Source organism: Nerophis lumbriciformis, linkage group LG02, assembly GCF_033978685.3.
Source record: "Nerophis lumbriciformis linkage group LG02, RoL_Nlum_v2.1, whole genome shotgun sequence".
NCBI classification, from domain to species: Eukaryota; Metazoa; Chordata; class Actinopteri; order Syngnathiformes; family Syngnathidae; genus Nerophis; species Nerophis lumbriciformis.
This window is the reverse complement of record NC_084549.2, coordinates 27,092,058-27,116,204: the sequence shown is the minus strand read 5'-3', so window position 1 is coordinate 27,116,204 and position 24,147 is coordinate 27,092,058. Positions and strand designations below refer to the sequence as shown.

Here is a 24,147-nt window from a genome sequence, read left to right as displayed (position 1 = left end):
GTATGTGCTACAAAAAAATTATTTTGCCTTCGGAACAGAAAAAGGACTTAATATACGCTTTCAAATTACTACCAGGACAAGACATTTTTCATTAATGACAGGTTTTGCAGTTACGCATTAATTAAAAACTCTACAGTATATATTAATATATCTCTTGAATCTATTTTATTATGTTTAAACCGGATATCATTTATGGGCAGTAATGATTTTAAGATTTTTTCAACATATTTTTAGAACATGGTACTTCCAGAATCTAGATTATGCAAGTGAGTTCTTCATATACAAGAAAATGTTCTTATCAAATAAACAAGTCGTCTGTGTTTCTATTGATTAAAAGAAATGGACGACAAGAAGTAATGAATAGTAATGCTATAAAGTTTCGTATCCTCAAACATGTGACGTCACAGGAAGTGATACAACACTTCCTGACTGTCACGAGCATAGATATACACGTATGTAGAAAACCAAATACGGGTCAGCACCAATGCTAGCGATGTGCTTACGTGACGGCCATCTTAGTTGGGGCGACGGTCCTATTAAGGTACTGCATATAATGCATAAATCACAACTTGGTCATTTCTCTAGCGATGTTCATGCAGTTGATTTGTTCGTCAATGTCAAACCATATGCTATCGATACACACCATTTAATTGAAAAAAGTCATGAAAGGTTATTCCTGTACTGTAGTGTACAACACAATGTGCAGGAAGATATAGTTGGTTATCCGGTGAGCGTGCTGACACTATGCCCCTACTAGCTGCTCGCTGTAGCCATGACACTATGCCCCTACGAGCTGCTCGCTGTAGGCCTGACACTATGCCCCTACTAGCTGCTCGTTGTATGCCTGACACTATGCCCCTACTAGCTGCGCGCTGTAGGCCTGACACTATGCCCCTACTAGTTGCTCGCTATAGGCCTGACACTATGCCCCTACTAGCTGCTCGTTGTAGGCCTGACAATGCCCCTACTAGCTGCTCGCTGTAGCCATGACACTATGCCCCCACTCGCTGCTCGCTGTAGGCCTGACACTATGCCCCTACTAGCTGCTCGCTGTAGGCACACAGCTCAAAGAGGCGAGTCGCCGATCCTTATTCATCTCTATGGTCACAAGCACAATGACGGAAGTCGTGAAGCGCGCTCATCGCTGAAGCTAAACTTGGACAAACTGGTAATTGCTAATCGAACATAGCACGAAGTATGAAGTGTGACACACTGGACATGAGCGTTGTTAGACGTTACTAAGTTGGGAGCAGGTGATGCTAGCTACTGTTTCCGTTGACTAGCTGCTAGCACCGGTGTGAAGGAAAATGCTAACATGTTAGCTGCTGTGTTACGTTCACGTCTTCCTTACTGGCGGTGTCAAAACTGTCCATAGTATTGGACTTATCTTGCATTGTAAAGTTATTTCGGTCATTTTGTTATGCGTATTAATTTTGCACCTTGTTTTAAATTGGTACTTAATTGTGGTGGTTGTGTAGCATGAGTTCATGATACATAGGTTGTCCTCCGTTATGAACGTTTCAGTTCCTACGACACATCGATACATATTTGGTTTATATAATACCTAAATGAAAACTTAAAGGGGTTGTCTGGAACTTGCTCACAGTTACTGGGGAAGCAACTGACAATTTGCCGTCATGTTGATGATGATGTTAGCTGACCACACCATCCATCTTCTTCTGCTTATCCGAGGTCGGGTCGCGGGGGCAACAGCCTAAGCAGGGAAGCCCAGACTTCCCTCTCCCCAGCCACTTGGTCCAGCTCCTCCCGGGGGATCCCGAGGCGTTCCCAGGCCAGCCGGGAGACATAGTCTTCCCAACGTGTCCTGGGTCTTCCCTGTGGCCTCCTACCGGTCGGACGTGCCCGAAACATCTCCCTAGGGAGGCATTCGGGTGGCATCCTGATCAGATGCCCGAATCACCTCATCTGGCTCCTCTCGATGTGGAGGAGCAGCGGCTTTAGTTTGAGCTCCTCCCGGATGACAGAGCTTCTCACCCTATCTCTAAGGAAGAGCCCCGCCACCCGGCGGAGGAAACTCATTTCGGCCGCTTGTACCCGTGATCTTGTCCTTTTGGTCATAACCCAAATCTCACACACACACAGCAAATGCGCGTGTCACGTGATGGTGTACTCTAGGAGTGTCAAACGTACGGCCCGAGGGCCGGATCAGGCCCGCAAACAGGCTTTTATCTGGCCCGTGGGATGAGTTTGCTAAGTATAAAAATTAACCTGCAATTTTTGAATGAAAGAAACAGCTGTTTTAAATGTGTCCACTGGATGTCGCAATAGCAATTATTTGTATCTTTGTAGATGATGTACGTACAAAATAAACCATGATGTTAGTACATCAGTCGAGGAAAATGATCAAACTACATAAATAACATCCTGTAATTTGATTTTGATATTTTTTTATCTTGATAGATTGGAAATTAACACCAATGAGTTGACTGATGAACATTATTACATAATTTATTCAGAAAATATAAATAGTGACAAATTATTAACTGCAACATGTAAGTGAAAAAAAACAACAACAACATTATGATTTGTACATTTTCAGAATATGCTTGTTCTATTTTTAAACAAAGAAAACAATCTGAAGTTGTCTTTATTTTGAAGTTATTGTGCCGTGATTTTACCAGTCCGGCCCACTTGGGAGTAGATTTTTCTCCATGTGGCCCTACAATGAGTTTGACACCCCCCGTGTACTAATTACATGCTGAAATCCGTACGAGAGCGGGAAATCATTCTTACAACTAGGTGTGTCCCGATAAGACACCAATATTAATCCGATACGACAGTGGTTCTCGAACTTTTTTCACTAAGTACCACCTCAGAAAAAACTTCGCTCTCCAAGTACCACCATAATGACCAACATAAAACACAGTAGCATAGTGGGCACAAGTATTCATTAAAAAACAGGCAGGGGTTTAATTTAATAGGTATATGCAATAATTGTGGCTACTATAACATTACACACAATGAACTAGTGGTCACAAAAATCCATTGATGCAGTAGTATGAATTATGCAATCACGTTTGTTACTGGATACTTTCTAATAGGCTTTCCTTCTGTCTTGTAGACTTCGCTTCTGTAAGCAATGTGCAATTTTAATTATTATATACTTGATTATTTTGAATATATTGTGTTTTGAACTATGATATTGTTCAATGAAGGACAATTATTACGTATGTCTCACTTTTATGCCATTGTATGCCCAGCTGTTGTGTAGCTGCTCGCTCCTAGTAGTCTATAACCAACCATGTTTACCTTTTGTAAAGCAGGGGTTTTTAACCTTTTTTTTAAATTTTGGGGCCCGACTTTTCCACTGCAGAGGGGCCCATGGCCCACTCAAATAATAACACTGTGAATTAGTAATCTTACTCTTGATTTTAATCGTATTCAATATATATATATATTTAACCTGTTTACAGTTTACAACCTTGTCAAATGATATTAAACATGTGTCAATCTCAAAGATTATTATTTATTTAACACATAATAAACATACGCTTAGGTCAGGCTGATTTAAAAAAAAAAAAAAAAAAGTAATAACCAAATACACTGCAGGGATTCATACATAACTGACAATTTTTGTACATACAATTATGTAAAATTAATAATTAATATGTTTTTTAATTTAACTGTCAATACAATTAAAGGGCAAATGAAAAGACAGCTTCAACACTTTAGTCATAATTTTTGCACATAAAAAAATTCACTATGACTTTTAGCTCCAGACACCTGTTTGAAATTGTCATTACTGCTGCAAGTGGTAGAAAAGTGTATTACAACTGAGTACCGTTGTGGCCCGTATGGACCACAGCTGAAAAATAGATGAGGGGTGCCCACCTTAGTGAAGAAAATCTGTTGTTGACTAAAATACAAGAAAAGGCCAACCTTATGTGTTTATTAGAGGACATTTAGAGGGAACTGCAGTTTTTTGGGAAATTTGCCTATCGTTCATAATCATTATGAAAGACATGACGACGGATGTATTTTTTTTAATGCATTCTATCTCATAAATAAAAGTCTGTTTACCACAGAGTCAGTGGGAGATCCTCTCTTCTGCCCATAAAACCCAATAAAAAAAACATCCAAAAAGCGCCAACGGTACTCCATTGATATTCTGTGAATTGAATATTAACCAAGTAGTAGTGATAATGTTATTATAACCATAACGCAGACAAACTATTTATAGCGGCGCTGTGATCACAAGCTTATGTGGCCATGTTGCCTATATCAACTGGTCAGCTGTTTCCTCGCTTCTCTGCTCGTGAAAGTTTATTCTAGAACATAAATCATGCCTCTCAATTAGATAGTAGAAGGACAAGGACCTGATCCAACGAGTTGGTCAACTTTGGTATATAATTTGGACCCGGAATTGGCGATAATGACACATCTGCGCTTGCAACGCCTTTTGTTCACAAAAATTATGAGTCATTCTTCCTCTAAACCAGTGGTCCCCAACCACCGGGCCGCGGCCTGGTACCGGTCCGTGGATCGATTGGTACCGGGCCTCACAAGAAATTTGAAAAAAAAAAAAAGTTTATATTTTATTTTATTAAATCAACATAAAAAACAAAAGATACACTTACAATTAGTGCACCAACCCAAAAAACCTTCCTCATTCACACTCATTCACACAAAAGGGTTGTTTCTTTCTGTTATTAATATTTCTGGTTCCTACATTATATATCAATTTAGATCAATACAGTCTGCAGGGATACAGTCCGTAAGCACACATGATTGTATTTTTTTATGACAAAAACAAAAAAAAAACATACATCCCCCTACTTAATAGACAGAAAAGAGCTACTCATTGTGTGTATTTAATATTTAGAATGCACGAAAAAAAAACATATGTGTTCTTGTCTTACATAATGATTGTGAACGATAGACAAAATTCCAAAAAAGTGCAGTTTCGCTTTAATTGGCTGTCCAGCTTTGCACAAATAAACCCACCGCAGAACTGCTTGTATCGGAGCTTATATCGGTTGTTATAGATGCAAACTGATGTCATCCAATAATTGTCTTTTTTTTTTACTCACACTGTACACAAAACACTTGAAAGACAATACAAAAACACTCAATACAAAAACTAAATAAAACCGTAATAAACCGTACCTTATCCTTTTTTATTATAATCTCAGCATACGTTTTGCCTTGTCTCAATGTGTCATTACTGTCAAGTTCCAGACAGATCCATGAAGCGTCACAGACCCAGCGGGGATGAGGAAACACCCCTTCAGAACGTTACCCCAGACCACGGCAGTAAAGACCGAGAGCAGAGCAATGGGACGTCCGCTGTCGGGTCGGCGGACCTGCAAGACGGCGACGGCGACAACGACACGGGCCTGAGGAGGGAAATAAGGAGCAAGTACAGAGACCTCATTGATACCGTCCAACGTAAGTAAAGATGGCTTTCCACGGGGTAGCAGCTACCGGTAGTTTTGCTTACTTAACGGGTCATATGATTTTTTTGTACATTTAAAGAACTTCCTTGTGGTCTACATAACTTGTAATGGTGGTTCTTCGGTCAAAATGTTGCATGGATTATGTTTTACAGACCGTTTTCAAGCTGCTTTCTGATCGTCTCTTCAGAATGCGCTGTTTTGTGGGCGGTCTTATTTACGTATCTACACTTTGACTGCGTCTTCTCCCTGTCAACCATGTTGTAGTTTTTAGCGCTTCCATATGGAGTCTACTGACAGATATGAGTTAGAACTAGGGCTGAGCGATATGGCTGAAAACTGTGTCACGATATAAGTTTTTTATATTGGTTGATATCGATATTTTTTTAGATTTTTCATGACCTATTGAAAATATGGACCAGGAGGAAACTGTATTAAATATTAACATTTTTATTTCAAATGTAACCCCCGTCTGATTATAATGCCCTCAGCTATCACGGCAGAAAGGAGAGGAAATGTCAACCATGGAAAGCACAATGTAAACAAACTTCTAAAATCACACTTAACAATAACCTATTTAAATTAAGGTGCAAAAATAAAGAATATTTAAGTCATAAAGTGTAACAAAGTGTGAAAATGTAAGCACAGAGCAACCTGAGAAGAATCTTTAGCAGGTTTAGCACCAAAAATGTTACGTGGTCCGTGTAACTTTTTATTTCGTGTGTTATTTTTCTTTATGGGGAAGTCGTGGCTCGGTTGGTAGAGCGGCCGTGCCAGAAACTTCACGGTTCCTGGTTCGATCCCCGGCTTCCGTCATCCGAGTCATGTACGTTGTATCCTTGTGCAAGAGACTTCACCCTTGCTCCTGATGGGTCGTGGTTAGGGCTTTGGATGGCAACTCCCGCCATCAGTGTGTGAATGGGTGAATGTGGAAATAGTGTCAAAGTGCTTTGAGTATTTTGATGGTAGAAAAGCGCTATACAAGTATAACCCATTTACCATTTATGTATGGAAATGACTTTGTTATGCAGTAATTAATATTGAACTATTATTGGACCAAATTATTATTTTAAAGTATCACATTTGTTATATTTTCTTATGTATTTTAGTAATACAGTCCTGCACTTTATTTCCTACCTGTTGTTTCTGTACATCAGTATAGGGTTGAAAAGAAAAATTGAGCGCGGCAAAGGACTACGGTCCGTTTGAAAAAGCCCAAAAAACTGCCATACTGTCGAGGTGACTTTTCCTGTTTTATCAGAAATGTCTTCACTCTCTGCAGCACTCATTTTATTTCATTTCTCTTCTCACTCCGTGCAGAGTGAGATGGCGCAACTAAACTTGATAGTCGGTACTGTTATGTGATAGGCTGTTTCTCGTGTCCCACTCATTGTTCACTGACCCTTCCTGTTTTGCTGACTTACCAGACCGCGAGTGCCTTTATTCAAGCAATCAACCATGCTTCATTCTTTCCGGTTTCTTCCTATCAAAAAATATATAATTTTTGAACGTTTTATCAAACGCATTTCATATTGATATCGATTACATGCCTATTGTGATATATATTCGGGATTTAACGGTATCAAAATGTCACAGTACGATATTACGGTATTAAGGCCACGGTACGATATTCTTGAGATATATGTCCAAAAAAAAGCTTGGTAAATGCCACAGTGCGTAAAATTTGGTGGCAGGAATGTATAGGATAAACAGATTTACTGTAATGTCAGACAAACATAATGTTGAAAGGTTCTAGTCATATTTATTACTACAAAGTACAAACATTATATTTCTAAGTGCAAATAATTGTGCAGCAGCATCTACTGTTGCAAGCAAATATTTAAAAGAATAACTTACAGTTAATGTCTTTAAAGTGACAATGTAAACATCCGGTGTAACAAGTGTAAAATAATAATGTACACTTACGGTAAGTGTCTTTCAACTTTTACATTATAGGAAGCAGTGTCCTCTACAATGGACATGTTTATATCAGTCTGGAAAATGTTGTCTCTCAGGAAAGTGAACTAACAATTGAACTTTTAATAATATAAATACCTCACAGACTTATGTTTGGCTTCGCTGGCGTCAAATATATTTTCTGTTTGACGGTTTATGAGATGGCGTGTCCTGCATTTCGCCCTGAGTGTTAGGAAAATAAATGGATGGATTGAGGATGTACCAAGTAGTTTTTAAATTAACCTTTATTTCCCGCATTTAATTTTTTTTTGGTGATTTCCCTCTGTGTGTGCGACAAGACCGGTCGAAGAGACGGTCGAAACAAAAGTCGCGTGCTTCGCTTTGCAGAACACAGACTTTCTTAGCTCCGCCCAAGAAGTTATGTTTTGGCCTGTACTTGTTTGTCTTTTATTAACATAACTCAACCAGTTATGGACAGATTTAATGTCCAAAAAACAATTTATTTTATCTATGAGGAGTATGAACACACTTCACTTCCTGCTTACGTCGTTCAACGCCCCCACATTGCCAGTCCCGCGCTGTGCAGAGGATTCTTGGAGATGTAGTTTATTTACAGACACAGCCAATGCTAAAACGCCAGGAAAAACTACACTCACCAAGTCTTCGTTTGATGCCATCACACGTCACGGCATTACTGAGAAGACTTTGAAACCGAAGTACCGTAGTATTTATAATACGGTTACATCTCTAATATATATTGATATCGTTTTATCAGCTCAGCCTTAGTTAGAACTATACTCTAAATGGCAACAGCAAAGGATGCATGTGCATGTACGAGCCAGTCTGCCCCACAAGAGGATAGAGAAAAAGAAAGAGCATATTGACTACAGCGTCAGACCACAATGGTGGACTGGTACAAAGCTCTTTAGGTAATTCTCTACTATATATGGATGTATACGCTGACGTCACATGTGAGAAAAACGTCACAAATTGGGAAAATTCCAAATTGCTCGTAAAGAGGAAGGCAACATTGTTTTATAAATATCTCTGCCATGCCTCCATGGTTTGATTTCCCATTTTCAGGACTTATGCAGATCCCACATACACAAAACGGGTACCAAGAAGGAAGAAAAGTTGTTTTTTGCATAATAAGTCCCATTTAAGGTGTTTATTCCCCCCCAGGAAACAGAGAAGACATACTGAGCCCCTCCAACAATAAACTCACAGAGGTTTTGGAAGAGGCTGACAGACTTTTTCAAAATGGTATGTAGGATGACTTCACTGCTTTCTTCCAATGTTGACTATTCTTTTTTGATTGAAGAACATCTTCAAATGAATTGAATGAGATTAAGTGTGACTTTTGGTTTCTGAGTAATGTAACTCATTGTAGTAGGAGGCTCTTTTTCTAACGGAACATTTGTTGTTTGACAGTTAAGCAGACGAGGGAAGCAGCGCTGGATGCTAAGCTCCTTGTTATGGCCTCAGACCTGGGGAAGGACAAGGCCAGCCAGCTGGTAGCCGAGGGCAGTGCTTTCGACACCACTGTTTTTGCTGAGCATCTGGTAAGAAATGCCCTTATAATACATGATCATTATTTAGTGACAATGATCCCACAGTAAATAGTGATCGGCATTTGCCAACATGTGGGTTACCCCACAGTCAATAATTCGTAATAATTGATGACCAATTAACTTGTTGATATTTTTCTAATTATTCTTTGAAACCGAATCACCAAATCACTGAGTTGCCGATCCGATACCGAGTACAATTCAGGCTGGTATCGGCAATACCAATCCGATACTTTATGCAAACATACCTAGTATGTCTGCTAAAATGTATAAAGTTGTGTATTTCAAATAATATGTCTCATAGCATAATTAATACAAGACAGTTATTTCTTCTTTTCAGACTCTGAAGTATGTTGAGGTAGTGGCGTGAATAACAATACATAGCCAAGCTAATAAAACAGAAAAAACAGGACAAAATCATACAAAGTACCGTATTTTTCGGAGTATAAGTCGCACCGGAGTACAAGTCGCTCCGGAGTATAAGTCGCACTGGCCGAAAATGCATAATAAAGAAGGAAAAAAACATATATAAGTCGCACTGGAGTATAAGTCGCATTTTTGGGGGAAATTTATTTGATAAAACCCAACACCAAGAATAGACATTTGAAAGGCAATTTAAAATAAATGAAGAATAGTGAACAACAGGCTGAATAAGTGTACGTTATATGAGGCATAAATAACCAACTGAGAACGTGCCTGGTATGTTAACGTAACATATGGTAAGAGTCATTCAAATAACTATAACATATAGAACATGCTATACGTTTACCAAACAATCTGTCACTCCTAATCACTAAGTCCGATGAAATCTTATACGTCTAGTCTCTTACGTGAATGAGCTAAATAATATTATTTGATATTTTATGGTAGTGTGTTAATAATTTCACACATAAGTCGCTCCTGAGTATAAGTCGCACCCCCGGCCAAACTATGAAAAAAACTGCGACTTATAGTCTGAAAAATACGGTACATGAAATAGGTGTTTCAAACCATAAAAAAGGAAACGAGTAAAATAATAAAAGCATTAAAATAAATGTATTATTAAGAACTACTATTAGCATAAAAACTCATTCACAATTCAGTTACCCCACCTCATGGCCCTGCGATGAGGTGGCGACTTGACCAGGGTGTACCCCGCCTTCTGCCCGATTGTAGCTGAGATAGGCTCCAGCACCCCCCGCGACCCTGAAATTGATAAGCGGTAGAAAATGGATGGATGGACAATTCAGTTACATGAACATGTTAACGTGAAAAAACTGCACATGTAAATAACACTCAACAAAAGCATCCAACATTGAATCCAATATTGACTCATTCACAAGTTTAGTTACTTTTTTTACACTGTGCAGGCATGTGATTTTTCCGTCTAAAGTCGGAATTCCGTCTTTTTTAATCTCGGGGGAAAAAAAAAAAAATCTCCCGTTTTTCCGGGTTTTTTTCCGACCCTAAATCAAGATTCAAGACGTAGTTTATATTACGCCGTAGTTGATTGGTCGATATGTTCCTTGTGACCAATCAGGACATCTGTTATGAATGATGGCATTAATAACGTCATCATTCATAATGGTTATTACCGCCATTTTCCATATGTAAACGATGTCGGTTCTCGAGAGAAAGGACCCTTTACGAGTAAAAGAAATTGATAAACATGTCAAAAATAAGTTTCGATGGGACTGGATGGAAAGGGAAATCACTGATACTGTTGGAAAGAAGGAAGTTACGACTTTGTTCGGTGATTTTATTCGGAAAATCGATCGTCCCGGAAAGGTTTTGTGCACGTGGTGTCATGATAATATTGACTATGGATCACGAGGTTTCAAGGCTTTGGAAGTACATGCGAAACGCCAAAAACATATGAAACAACTTGAAGCAAGGAAAACTAACTATTCACTAGCTGGTACTTTTGGATGTCAACCGAAAGTGAGCAAACCTTACGGACTTCATCCTTTGTTTACATCGACAACTGCCGTAGACATCGAGAGGAAAGATCCACCCAAACAACCCACTTCAGTTGCAGACAGGGTTGTTAATAATGAGGTAAGCTAAAAAATATTTGCTTGCGAAATACGCATGTTTGTTTTAAATATTAACCAATTATTGCTTTGCGAAATATAAATGTTTTTTTCTAAAAATAAAAAGCCACGTGAAAATATATTATGAAATTACAGAAATTCAAAGAGTCGCATTATTGATTCTAGTTAACAATTTATTTGAAATAAATTTGCATATAATACTATTTTGTGTGAAGTGAACTGAAGTAATGTGGTAATACTGTAAATAAACTGTAGATAATAACACTGATCAATGTGACACCTGTGGATGTGAAATGAACACACAATGTAAATATTAGTGACTAAATACCGTTGGGACTGAACCATATACAGTGATTCATTAGGATAATTGGGTTATGTATGTTCTATTAATGATGTTTTCATGTCTTTAAACACTAAAATATTTTCTTCAAATGGTGCTGTCTTTGTTAATTTTAGCATGTTAAATTGGTGAAAAACCAGGAGCTTCGGGGGGCGTCGCCCCCCTTTCACCCCCCTGGACCTGGCTGGGGGCCTTAGTTACCCAAGACCCCCGGAAATTTTTTCAGTCTTTTTCATTGTGGTCAAATCACATGCCTGACTATGTTCCTGTTAATAATATACATCATCTCAAATAACTAATGTATCAAAAGTATCAATTTTTTGATTTGAGAATCGATTTTACAGCATAGATATCTGGTATCGGCTGTATCGATATTTCAGTACCGATCCGCACATCACCAGCTCACAAGCCAACGATCGATGTAGCTCGCCAAGAAAATAGTCTTTGGTACTAATGATAATGAGAACAGCTGGTGTGGAGGTATGGATACATTTGACAATCTAATTTACATTAGTGGTCTATAACAGGGGTGTCAAACTCATTTTAACTCCGGGGCCGCATGGAGGAAAATCTAGGCACATGCGGGTTGGACTATTAAAACCATGGCATTAAAACAAAAAAATTAAAGACAACTTTAGATTGTTTTCTTTGTCTTACTTTGGCCAAAAATAGAACAAACACATTCTGAAAATATTACAATAAAAATATAGAAAAAAATACCAGCAGCGGTAAAGTTTAGATCCATGAAGGAAAGAAGAAAGTCAATGAATGTTTATAACTGAATACATTTACATATGCATACAATTTTTATGACAACCTTTTTCCAAAACACTATATAGAATGTGAGATATAACAGGATAATGCGGTCATTTGTCTTTTGTTTTCAAAACAGTTACAAAAAAAGTTGGCCCCCAAAAATTTACTGTTGGACCCCATTTTTATGACTTAATGGGGGGACCCCCATTTTGAAAATTCATAGCACCAACATTGATGGAGTATTGGTAATGAACATGTAACTAATCAAATATCATCCCGGGGGCCACTGATAATTAATTCGGCTCGCGGGCCTTGACTTTGACATCACTGGTCTATAATAATAATAGTGGACATGCTCAGACACATCTTATTGTGTTAGGTGCACATTTTCATATTCAATGTTCAAGTGACTCCTCTATCTCACAGTAACACATGAAGTTGTAGTAATCTAGCGTTTATTAAACACTCTGGCATACTTGCCAACCCTCCCGGATTTTCCGGGAGACTCCCGAAATTCAGCGCCTCTCCCGAAAACCTCCCGGGACAAATTTTCTCCTGAAAATCTCCCGAAATTCAGGCGGACTCAGGTCCATGAGGACCTGAGTCCGCTAACCCACAATATAACCAGCATACCTGCCCAATCACGTTATAACTGTAGAATGATGGAGGGCGAGTTCTTGGTTTCTTATGTGGGTTTATTGTTAGGCAGTTTCATTAACGTCCTCCCAGCGCGGCAACAACACACAACGAGAGCAGTCACGTTTTTGTATACCGTAAAGCAGTTCGTCTGCCGTAAACAGCAATGTTGTGACACTCTTAAACAGGACAATACTGCCATCTAGTGCATTTGATGAAAGCACTTTTGTGCGTGCCACACATCAATGCATCATCAGAGAGGGTGTTCAGCATGGTTAGAAAAATAGTGACAGAGAATAGAACAAGGATGGACAATTCAACCCTTAACTCAACAATGAGTAGATGAGTGTTATGTGTGTGTATATGTGTAAATAAATGAACACTGAAATTCAAGTATTTATTTTATATATATATATATATATATATATATATATAATAAAATTAATATATATATATACACGTGTATATATATATATATATATATAAATATATAGAAAATAAAATAAATATATATATATACGTATATATATATATATATATGTATATATATATATATAGCTAGAATTCACTGAACGTCAAGTATTTGTTATATATATATAGATATATATATCTATATATATATACATGTATATATATATATATATATATGAAATACTTGACTTGGTGAATTCTAGCTGTAAATATACTCCTCCCCTTTTAGCCACGCCCCCTCCCACCCCGACCACGCCCACCCCCACCTCCCGAAATCGGAGGTCTCAAGGTTGGCAAGTATGCACTCTGGTCATTTGTCAAGATCAATAACTGTCTGTAAGGAAGCAAAAAACGGCATAAGAAACATGTTAAATAAAGACCCATTTAAATGAAAACCCATTCCTATCATATACGGATTAGCATTTCAGCCTCATTCTTGTCGTACAGTATGTGCTGCAAACTAAAAGGCATCGATGCTGAAGATTCTCTTGCTGTCTGACAGCTGTCCTTCATGGGTCTCAATCGGCTGGAAAATGTGGAAGAGGGGCAAGGAAGAGATCAAGTGGATGGTTATCTCCCCAGCGATGCCTGGCACCGATTGGCCCAGAGAGCAGAGGAATGTTTTAGGACGGCGCCCACTTTCCACTTCATGTGAGTGTCCCATCTTTTGAACAGTCCACTGAGTACTGTTGGGATGCTTAGGAAGTTGTTTTTGTGACGCTACTTTATCACTGACTTTCACCTTGGAACCTACCAGGATGGGTTCTTTCCATGCTGAGCCACCCCCTCCGAAGCAAAGGACAGAACGACAGAGGAAGGCACCCAGCAAAGAAGCCAAAAGAATCATGCCCACTCAGGTAGCTAAGACACATTCGCTCTTCTACACCTAAAAAAATTAATAGATTTTAAAGGGGAACTGCACTTTTTTGTGAATTTTGTCTATCGCTCACAATCATTAGGAAAGACTTGAAAACGGAGGGATTTATTTTTATTTTTTTATACATTCTAACTCGTAAATAAATGTCCGCTTATAGCTGAGCCAATGGGAGGTCCTCTATTCCAGTGTTTTTCAACCTTTTCTGAGCTGAGGCACATTTTTTTCATTGAAAAAATTCTGAGGCACACCACCAGCAGAAAACATTAAAAAATTAAACCCAGCAGCCGATATTGACAATAAAAAGTCGTTCTTTTCGCAATTGATGGATATGAATTCCAACCATAACCAAGCATGCATCACTAGCTCTTGTCTCAAAGTAGGTGTACTCTCATGACCTGTCACATCACTCTGTGACTTATTTGAAGTTTTTTTGGTGTTTTCCTGTGTGTAGTGTTTTACTTCTTGTCTTACGCTCCTATTTTGTTGTTGATTGTCATGGCATGTACGGATGTACTTTGCGGACGCCGTCTGCTCCACGGGCTGTAAGTCTTTGCTGTCGTCCAGCATTCTGTTTTTGTTTACTTTGCAGCCAGTTCAGTTTTAGTTTTGCATAGCCTTCCCTAAGCTTCAATGCCTTTTCTTAGCGGCAGTCGCCTTTTGTTTATTTTTGGTTTAAGCATTAGACACCTTTTTACCTGCAAACCATTGTCGTCGTTCCCGACATCTACAAAGCAATTAGCTACCTGCTGCCACCTACTGGTATGGAAGAGTATTACACGGTTACTCTGCCGAGCTCTAGACAGCACCGACACTCAACAACGGCACATTTACGGATTATAATTACTGGTTTGCAAAAAATATTTTTAACCCAATTAGGTGAAATTACATAAGCTCCCACGGCACACCAGACAATATCTCACAGTACACTAGTGTGCCGCGACACAGTGGTTGAAAAACATTGCTCTATTCCACCCATAAAACACAATAAAAAACATCCAAAAATCCCCAAAATACTTTACATTTCATGACTTGTATATTAACCTAGTATTAGTGATATTGTTATTATAAGCGCTGACGCAGACAAACTTTAGTGGTGCCGTGGTCACGAGCTTGTGTGCCAATATTGACATTATCTAGTAGTACGCTGCTTCCTTGCTAGCAAACTTTATTGTAGATCATAAATCATGCATCTCACCTGGATAGTGTAAGAACAAGGACGTATGCCGACAAGGGTTGGAATTGGGGGTTAAATCACCAAAAAATTATTCCCGGGCGCGGCCACCGCTGCTGCCCACTGCTTCCCTCACCTCCCAGAGGGTGATCAAGAGTGATGGGTCAAATGCAGCGAATAATTTCGCCACACCTAGTGTGTGTGTGCCAATCATGGGTACTTTAACTTTAACTTTAACTTGGCCAGATAATGTCTTACCTTATCCACACACCATAATAATATTCATATGTTGAAGATGTTGAAGCACATTAAGCCGTGCGGCTTCATAGCTTACCAAAGTCGTACTAAAACATTTTGATAGATTTTTGAGCGTCGTGTGTAATGTTGTATATTTTCAATGGAACATATAAAGTGTTGGTGTTGTTTACTTGAGACCCATCATAGTGCAGCCTACACTTATCTCCTATGTTTGACTGCCATCTACTGGTCACAATTATCATTACACCATGTACCAAATAAAATAGCTTCGAGGTGGGTATGCTCAACCAAAATGATTCCTTACATTAGGCGCACCGGGTTATAAGGCGCACTGTCGAGTTTTGAGGAGAAAAAAAAAGGATTTTAAGTGCGCCTTCAGTCCAGAAAATACGGTATATAAAACCTTAATGGAGGTGTTTGGATGTTTTTTAAGGGTTATAGGCAGAATATAGCTCCATTGTAAGCTGACTTTTTTTTATTGCATGTATTTAATATTTAGAATGCATAAAAATCCATCCGCCGTCATGTCTTTCATAATGATTGTGAACGATAGGCAACATTAAAAAAGCGCAGTTCCCTTTTAAGCAGTTTCATACAGAGTAATAATATTGTAGGAATAACAGAATACATTCCTAATTTTATCTGTGTTTTTACTTATCTTTTATTGTCTTACATTTTTTCTTACAACTTACTAAATTGACCCAAATGCAGTATAATAATATCAAGGTAATAAGTGACCACACAACTCCTCCCCAAGTGAGACAGAGCATTTCTTCCTGTCACTCGCATGCATACACACGGGGGATTATTTTACTGATATTGAAAACATTATTATAGCATTTGTTTTGTTTTTGCATCGGTCTTTAATATTCTTCAACAACAAATATTGGGGGAAAAAATCACCTCCACAAGTTTGGACTATATATATATATTTTTTTTTTGACAATTTGCCAGCAGATTGCAATTACATTTTCATGGTTCATTAAAAAAGAAATTTGAACACAAATGCTAATTGTAGGTTTTGCTTTTTTGGTTTGCAGTTAGGAAAAAGTTAAAAATTCATATAAAGCGCTCTGTCGTTCATTAATTGACATTTTACATGCGCTTCTTGGCACAAAACGGGGCCCCTAACGGACATTTGCACAGCGACAGTGAGAAGCGGCCCTGCTTAGATGACGTAGGTGTTTTGCTGTGGTGGGTGTCCAAAGAGTGCTCATGTTGTGTATATTTTGCATTGTCAGCTGAAAAAAATGGAAGAGTCCCATCAAGAGGCCACAGAGAAAGAGGTGGAAAGGATCCTAGCCTGCTTGAAGAGTTACCAACAAGATGATCGTGAGTTTTAAAGGGAGCGCCTTATTCTTGTGTAAATATTGTTGTTTGTGTGTATAACAGAACTCCCTTTCAATTACAGCATCGTCGCCGATATCATATTACGAGTTTGTTATTGACCCCAACTCATTTTCACGGACAGTAGAAAACATTTTTCACACATCTTTTCTTGTCAGGGTGAGCTTGATTTTTGCAGAAGCGTTTAAACGTAAGCTGGCGTGCCCTCTAGTGACTGTTTGGTGTGTTACAGGACGGTTTGGCACGACTATGCCTGGATAGTGACAAGTTGCCTTGTATAGGTTAGTGCACACCACTGATTAGAGTCATTTAGGAAAAGAGAAACATTTATTTTGTGTACATTAGCATATTTTCTTGTGTGTTTTAGCTCCTGTGGAGGAGGGGGAGATGGAAACTGGAGGATCGGTCAGCCAAAATCAGTGCGTTATTTCTATCCGCCCAAAGACATGGAAGGTGAACATGCGGCACAATTCCTCCCAACATTGTTTTTGTTTCTGGCTATCAAGCTTATCTCAGGTTAGAAATGTTTATTGATCGTCATTTTGTTTTCTTTTAGGAGCTTGTCGACGCCTTCGACATCACAGACGCTATGATTCCGCCTCAAAACACGCAGCCTCAGTGATTGGCCCAACGTCTTTTACGAGGAAGTCAACATTGTTTTAAGGTGTCTTACTTTTTTTTGTGAATAGCAACATTTTAAAGTGTGTTACACAGTTATTTTAATGTTTTTACTTATTTTTTATGGTTTTCATTAATAAAACAGAAGTAAAATAACACTGGCTTGGTTTTTAATTGACAAACCCCGTTTCCATATCAGTTGGGAAATTGTGTTAGATGTAAATATAAACGGAATACAATGATTTGCAAATCCTTTTCAACCCATATTCAATTGAATGCACTACAAAGACAAAATATTTGATGTTCAAACTCATAAACTTTTTTTTTTTTTTGCAAATAATAATTAACTTAGAATTTCATGGCTGCAACACGTGCCAAAGTAGTTGGGAAAGGGCATGTTCACCACTGTGTTACATGGCCTTTCCTTTTAACAACACTCAGTAAATGTTTGGGAACTGAGAAGACACATTTTTTAAGCTTCTCAGTTTAAGAAAAATCTTTCTCAACCAGCTATTGCAAGAAATTTAGGGATTTCACCATCTACGGTCCGTAATATCATCAAAGGGTTCAGAGAATCTTGAGAAATCACTGCACGTAAGCAGCTAAGCCCGTGACCTTCGATCCCTCAGGCTGTACTGCATCAACAAGCGACATCAGTGTGTAAAGGATATCACCACATGGGCTCAGGAACACTTCAGAAACCCGCTGTCAGTAGCTACAGTTGGTCGCTACATCTGTAAATGCAAGTTAAAACTCTCCTATGCAAGGTGAAAACCGTTTATCAACAACACCCAGAAACGCCGTCGGCTTCACTGGGCCTGAGCTCATCTAAGATGAACTGATACAAAGTGGAAAAGTGTTCTGTGGTCTGACGAGTCCACATTTCAAATTGTTTTTGGAAACTGTGGACGTTGTGTCCTCCGGACCAAAGGGGAAAAGAACCATCCGGATTGTTATAGGCGCAAAGTTGAAAAGCCAGCATCTGTGATGGTATGGGGGTGTATTAGTGCCCTAGACATGGGTAACTTACACATCTGTGAAGGCGCCATTAATGCTGAAAGGTACATACAGGTTTTGGAGCAACATATGTTGCCATCCAAGCAACGTTACCATGGACGCCCCTGCTTATTTCAGTAAGACAATGCCAAGCCACGTGTTACATCAACGTGGCTTCATAGTAAAAGAGTGTGGGTACTAGACTGGCCTGCCTGTAGTCCAGACCTGTCTCCCATTGAAAATGTGTGGCGCATTATAAAGCCTAAAATACCACAACGGAGACCCCCGGACTGTTGAACAACTTAAGCTGTACATCAAGCAAGAATGGGAAAGAATTCCACCTGAGAAGCTTAAAAAATGTGTGTCCTCAGTTCCCAAACGTTTACTGAGTGTTGTTAAAAAGAAAGGCCATGTAACACAGTGGTGAACATGGCCTTTCCCAACTACTTTGGCACGTGTTGCAGCCATGAAATTCTAAGTTAATGATTATTATGAACATCAAATATCTTGTCTTTGTAGTGCATTCAATTGAATATGGGTTGAAAAGGATTTGCAAATCATTGTATTCCGTTTATATTTACATCTAACACAATTTCCCAACTCATGGAAACGGGGGTTTGTACATTCTATCAGCATTTCAGTTGAACTTCAACATTGGAGCATTCACACGCAATTCCTTCAGGAATTGCCTCATCTAGTTATTTATTAAGATTCAAAATTGTTTCTTGCAAGCATTAAGTTTAAACTGCTTCTTAAAGTTTTACATTTAGAATCTTGTGGTACCTGTTTAAAAAAAAAAGTATATAAAAAAACCCAAATAAGATGAAATGATACATATTGGGTATGAGGCTGACTGCACCCGATGGTGATGTACTGCTGCCATCATTTTTCTGCCTCTTGGTCCATTTAAAGAGACAGGCACCCTATTTCTGCCTCCTCTCTCACCCACTGTGTATTTTCCCTCCGAAGCTGTGCCTTCCTGTGCTCATCCCTGGATGAGGCTGGAAAGCATCCCTTATCGTCTCACGCTCATTTAATTAGGTCGGATTCCTTACATAATGTAGATTTTTTTTTAATGTAGATTTTTTTTTTTTTACATAATGATGGCTGGAACAAACACACCACAGGCAATGCAGTGCATGTGTTAGTCACTCAGGCACGCAACGATCTTGCTGCCTCTGTGATGCTGTGGCTGAACGACAACAAGGATGCAGTTCTGCAGAAGGGTCCTCTGCCAGCCCTGTAGTGCCAGAGTCACTTCACCACAGGAGGACATGGAATACAGGATGGGGGGCTGCATCGGAATTTCACACAGACGGGTAAATGGAAATGTATTTCTGTGTTGCCAGCGAAGAATAGACGGTGCTCATGTGTGGTGTTTCAAAGGCAAAGACTGAGGGTTGTGTTGGAGGAAAGGCGACATCAGTTGTAGGGAAGCCAGAGGGAGATGAGGCGAAATAATGGAAGGCAGCTGAATGGAGTTTCCTCACATATAAAATAATTAAGGGTAAATATTTAACCGTTTGTGGTCATGTCTGTTGAAACATCCAAATGTTAGTACTGGCAATATTTGGACACGATAATGCCTGAAAGCTACACTGCAACAACTGAAATCTAAGTAAGATTAAATATCTCAAATAAGGGTGATATTTGTTTGTTATCTGTCTGATAAGATAATTCTTCTCACTAAGTAGATGTTATGTTAGAGTGTTTTACTTGTTTTAAGGGTTTTGGTTAGGGATGTCCGATAATGGCTTTTTGCCGATATCCGATATTCCGATATTGTCCAACTCTTTAATTACCGATAACGATATCAACCGATATATACAGTCGTGGAATTAACACATTATTATGCCTAATTTGGACAAACAGGTATGGTGAAGATAGGGTACTTTTAAAAAAAATTAATAAAATAAAATAAGATAAATAAATTAAAAGAAAAATTCTTGAATAAAAAAGAAAGTAAAACAATATAAAAACAGTTACATTGAAAATAGTAATTAATGAAAATTAGTCAAATTAACTGTTAAAGGTTAGTACTATTAGTGGACCAGCAGCACGCACAATCATGTGTGCTTACGGACTGTATCCCTTGCAGACTGTATTGATATATATTGATATATAATGTAGGAACCAGAATATTAATAACAGAAAGAAACAACCCTTTTGTGTGAATGAGTGTGAATGAGTGGGGGAGGAAGGTTTTTTGGGTTGGTGCACTAATTGTAAGTGTATCTTGTGTTTTTTTATGTTGATTTAATAAAAAAAACAAAAAAAAAAAAACAATACCGATAATAAAAAAAAACGATACCGATAATTTCCGATATTACATTTTAACGCATTTATCGGCCAATAATATCGGCCTACCGATATTATCGGACATCTCTAATTTTTACCTAGGATTTTGTGCTTTTAGACATTAAACACTCCTAAACCTGCAAGCTGCCTGCTGTCTTCTGCTTTTTGAGGTCACAACCTTTACTAAAAGAACATTTCTGCCAAGAACTTTGACAAAGAGACCAAAATCAAATGTCTACTGTACAGAATGCTGATTCTTCAGAATATATTTAAAAAAAAATAGACTAACAATGAAGGGAGAAGTTTGGCCTAGAGATGTCCAATAATGGCTTTTTTGCCGATATCCGATATTCCGATATTGTCCAACTCTTAATTACCGGTTCCGATATCAACCGATACCGATATATACAGTTGTGGAATTAACACATTATTATGCCTAATTTTGTTGTGATGCCCCGCTGGATGCATTAAACAATGTAACAAGGTTTTCCAAAATAAATCAACTCAAGTTATGGAAGAAAATGCCAACATGGCACTGCCATATTTATTATTGAAGTCACAAAGTGCATTATTTTTTTTAACATGCCTCAGCTTGGAATTTGGGACATGCTCTCCCTGAGAGAGCATGAGGAGGTTGAGGTGGGCGGGGTTGAGGTGGGGGGAGGGGGAGGGGGAAGTGCTGCAAGGGGTTCTGGGTATTTGTTCTGTTGTGTTTATGTTGTGTTACAATGAGGATGTTCTCCCGAAATGTGTTTGTCATTCTTGTTTGGTGTGGGTTCACATTGTGGCGCATATTTGTAACAGTGTTAAAGTTGTTTAAACGGCCACCCTCAGTGTGACCTGTATGGCTGTTGACCAAGTATGGGTTGCATTCACTTGTGTGTGTGTGTGTGAAAAGCCGTAGATATTATGTGATTGGGCCGGCACGCAAAGGCAGTGCCTTTAAGGCACGCCCCCAATATTATTGTGTGGGTGGAAATGGGGAGAATTTCGAGAGAATGGTCGCCCCGGGAGATTTTCGGAAGGGGCACTGAAATTCTGGAGTCCACCAGGAAAATCGAGAGGGTTGGCAAGTATGACTGGGAGACACAACTGCTCTGTACTTCTCCCTACGTCCGTGTACCACTCCGCACAGCGGCGTTTTAAAAAGTCATACATTTTACTTTTGGAAACCGATACCGATCATTTCCGATATTACATTCTAAAGCATTTATCGGTTGATAATATCAGCAGTCCCATATTATCGGACATCTCTAGTCACAACCTTTACTAAAGATAGCATTTCTGACAAGAACTTTGACAAAGAGACCAAAATCAAATGTCTACTGTAGAGAATGCTGATTCTCCAGAATATACAAAAAATTAGACTAACAGCGAAGGGAAATTAATACCCCTTTCTTTATGCCCTATTAGGTCTCTAAAAGGTCCCTCTTATAAATGCATAATATAAAAATGTATCAATTCTACAATTACATGAATGCTGCAGATGCCAAAACCAAAAACAAACCCCCAAAAAGTGAGGGATGTCCCTCTTTAAAGACACGAGTGACATGCTCAGAAGAATGCTGGCAAAATGAAAAGGTACAGTTTTACTTATGTCTTGGATAAAACATCAATTTTTTACAGCCAGGTGTTTACTTACCATAGGGCAAACAAAGGCAGTCTCCTCAGCCCCCGAGATTTCCAGAGGCTCCAAAACGTCTCATAGAAAACTATTAGGTTTTCTTCTACTTCAAACAATTCCAAATTGTTTGGTCTTAATTTGTGCGCTTCTAAATACCTTTTTTTTTTAAATGCTTTATCAATCATGACTTGATTCTAAATGCCAGACCAAAACATACCTGTTGGCACATTTTTAAGAGGTTTTTATAAAGATGAAGCAGACGTACCCAAGTGGAGACGAGAAGGTGAGGAACAGTTTTTAATTAAACTTCTCAAGGTGACAACCTGAATGTATGCGATCAACACAACAAGAGCTACTGTCAGTGCAGGACGCAAGTTGATTGTGACACTTTTCATCACAAATATGCGAGTTTTAAAGCGCTCTAATTGGTAAACTACAGTTACTTTTAGGTAATTTGGAGAATGGCAGTTACCGTATAGGACAGGGATATTCATCTAAGCTAAGGACTCTGGGGCCGGACTTATCCCTTCACTATTTAATTTTTGTATATTCCGGAGAACCAGTGTCCTCTACAGTAGACATTTTATTTTGGTCTCCTTATTTTTACAGGATTGCTCTGTTTTTAAGGACCATCTGTAAATAAAGCTAGTTAAAGATCATCTCTGTGATTGATTGATTGAAACTTTTATTAGTAGATTGCACAGTACAGTACATATTCCGTACAATTGACCGTACAATTAAATTTTTCTACTTGTTTAAGTCGGGGTCCACGTTAATCAATTCGTGGTAAACACATGATAACACTGGAGTGTTTTTTTTTTCTTAATCTACTGTAAAAATGTGAGTCTCTCACATGTTTTTGAACTGAAATTGCTTTCCACCAGTTAAATAATCCAAATGATAAAAAAGAGAGGCCCTAAAATGGACCCTTGAGGAACACTTATTAGTATATAACTAAAGAAGTTAAACGAATGACTGCTGACTGCATTTGAAGTAAACAGCTACAGCAACACCATAGTTACGTAAATTACATTATGTCAACATTTGTAACCGCCAAAAAAGGGAGCACTCAAATAGGTATCTTGTGGAGCGCCTTAGTTACAGGACGAAGGGGACTCACATGGCCTCATTCGTCGCGGTTTACCTGACACATGAAACGTGACAAACTGGACGTGTGCACGATCCACTTCAGCCGGCAGAAGGCAGAGTGTTGAATCCCTTTTTCCTTTTGTGGAAATTCCAACTTTTAACACTACGTCAGTTACTCTGTATGCTATGTGACGCTTTCCATCATTTTCAGCAGACTGCATTGAAAGTGGGGAATGGGGTTGTATAAAATCCCTCCCTTACTGTATGTAAATCACAAGTTTGGATCAGTTGTTCCTCCCAGGGAATTCAAGTCACAAGTCGCTCCCAAGCTCTTTACGACACTTAAAGCTGAGTAGAAAAACCACCAGAGACAGAATAGGTATTTTGTAATATATTTGCAAAGCTTTGTAAATACATTGAGACCAGTCCAGCATAGAACATTCAATCGCGCCGCCAAGATGGTCTGCCCCCCTTGAAAAACCCTCTCCCCTCTTAAGTCTCTCTTCCTCCCACCCTCGCAGTCTTGTCCCTCCAGCCAAAACACATGCCCATTGTCCTCCGCACCTGGACATAAGGCTAGATAAGAGAACGGAGTATCTCTCTTTCTTACATTCCTCACTCAAGGTTTAAGCACACAGTAATTGCAGACAACCAAAAGACCACAATTGGAAGAAAAACACTAGCTGTTTTGTAATATGATTATGAAATAAAAGAAGTAATTCGGATATATGTAA

General features: G+C 38.8%; 2 protein-coding genes across 4 annotated transcripts in view; both read left to right on the top strand.

The window, feature by feature from the left end:
- Positions 1-414: 414 nt before the first annotated feature.
- On the top strand, positions 415-17,562 carry nsmce4a (NSE4 homolog A, SMC5-SMC6 complex component). 2 transcript variants are annotated; one of them, XM_061959900.1, is made up of 11 exons: positions 415-541; positions 5,194-5,409; positions 8,514-8,594; positions 8,763-8,893; positions 13,638-13,786; positions 13,893-13,992; positions 16,683-16,773; positions 16,853-16,947; positions 17,021-17,069; positions 17,156-17,241; positions 17,345-17,562. In XM_061959900.1, the coding sequence occupies exons 2-11, from the start codon at positions 5,208-5,210 to the stop codon at positions 17,408-17,410; spliced, it is 1,050 nt and encodes a 349-aa protein (XP_061815884.1). In that variant the 5' UTR covers positions 415-541; positions 5,194-5,207; the 3' UTR covers positions 17,411-17,562. The 2 variants fall into 2 exon arrangements, with proteins under 2 accessions (XP_061815884.1, XP_061815876.1); XM_061959892.1 differs by lacking the exon at positions 415-541 and adding an exon at positions 1,022-1,168.
- Positions 17,563-19,437: 1,875 nt separating this feature from the next.
- The window catches only part of tacc2 (transforming, acidic coiled-coil containing protein 2), a 93,833-nt gene continuing 89,123 nt past the window's right edge, over positions 19,438-24,147 (top strand). The window contains exon 1 of one of the 2 annotated variants that reach the window (XM_061959855.1): positions 19,438-19,721. In XM_061959855.1, coding sequence (XP_061815839.1) covers positions 19,611-19,721 — 111 coding nt within the window. In that variant the 5' untranslated portion in view covers positions 19,438-19,610. The remainder of the gene's footprint in view (positions 19,722-24,147) is intronic. The other variant, XM_061959876.2, reaches the window with a different exon arrangement.

Coding starts and splice junctions, on each gene's coding strand:
- nsmce4a (XM_061959900.1), top strand. CDS start 5,208: ATGAAGCGTCACAGACCCAGCGGGGATGAGGAAACACCCCTTCAGAAC. Junction 8,595..8,762: donor TGACAGACTTTTTCAAAATG/GTATGTAGGATG, acceptor GTTGTTTGACAG/TTAAGCAGACGAGGGAAGCA. Junction 17,242..17,344: donor TCCGCCCAAAGACATGGAAG/GTGAACATGCGG, acceptor GTTTTCTTTTAG/GAGCTTGTCGACGCCTTCGA.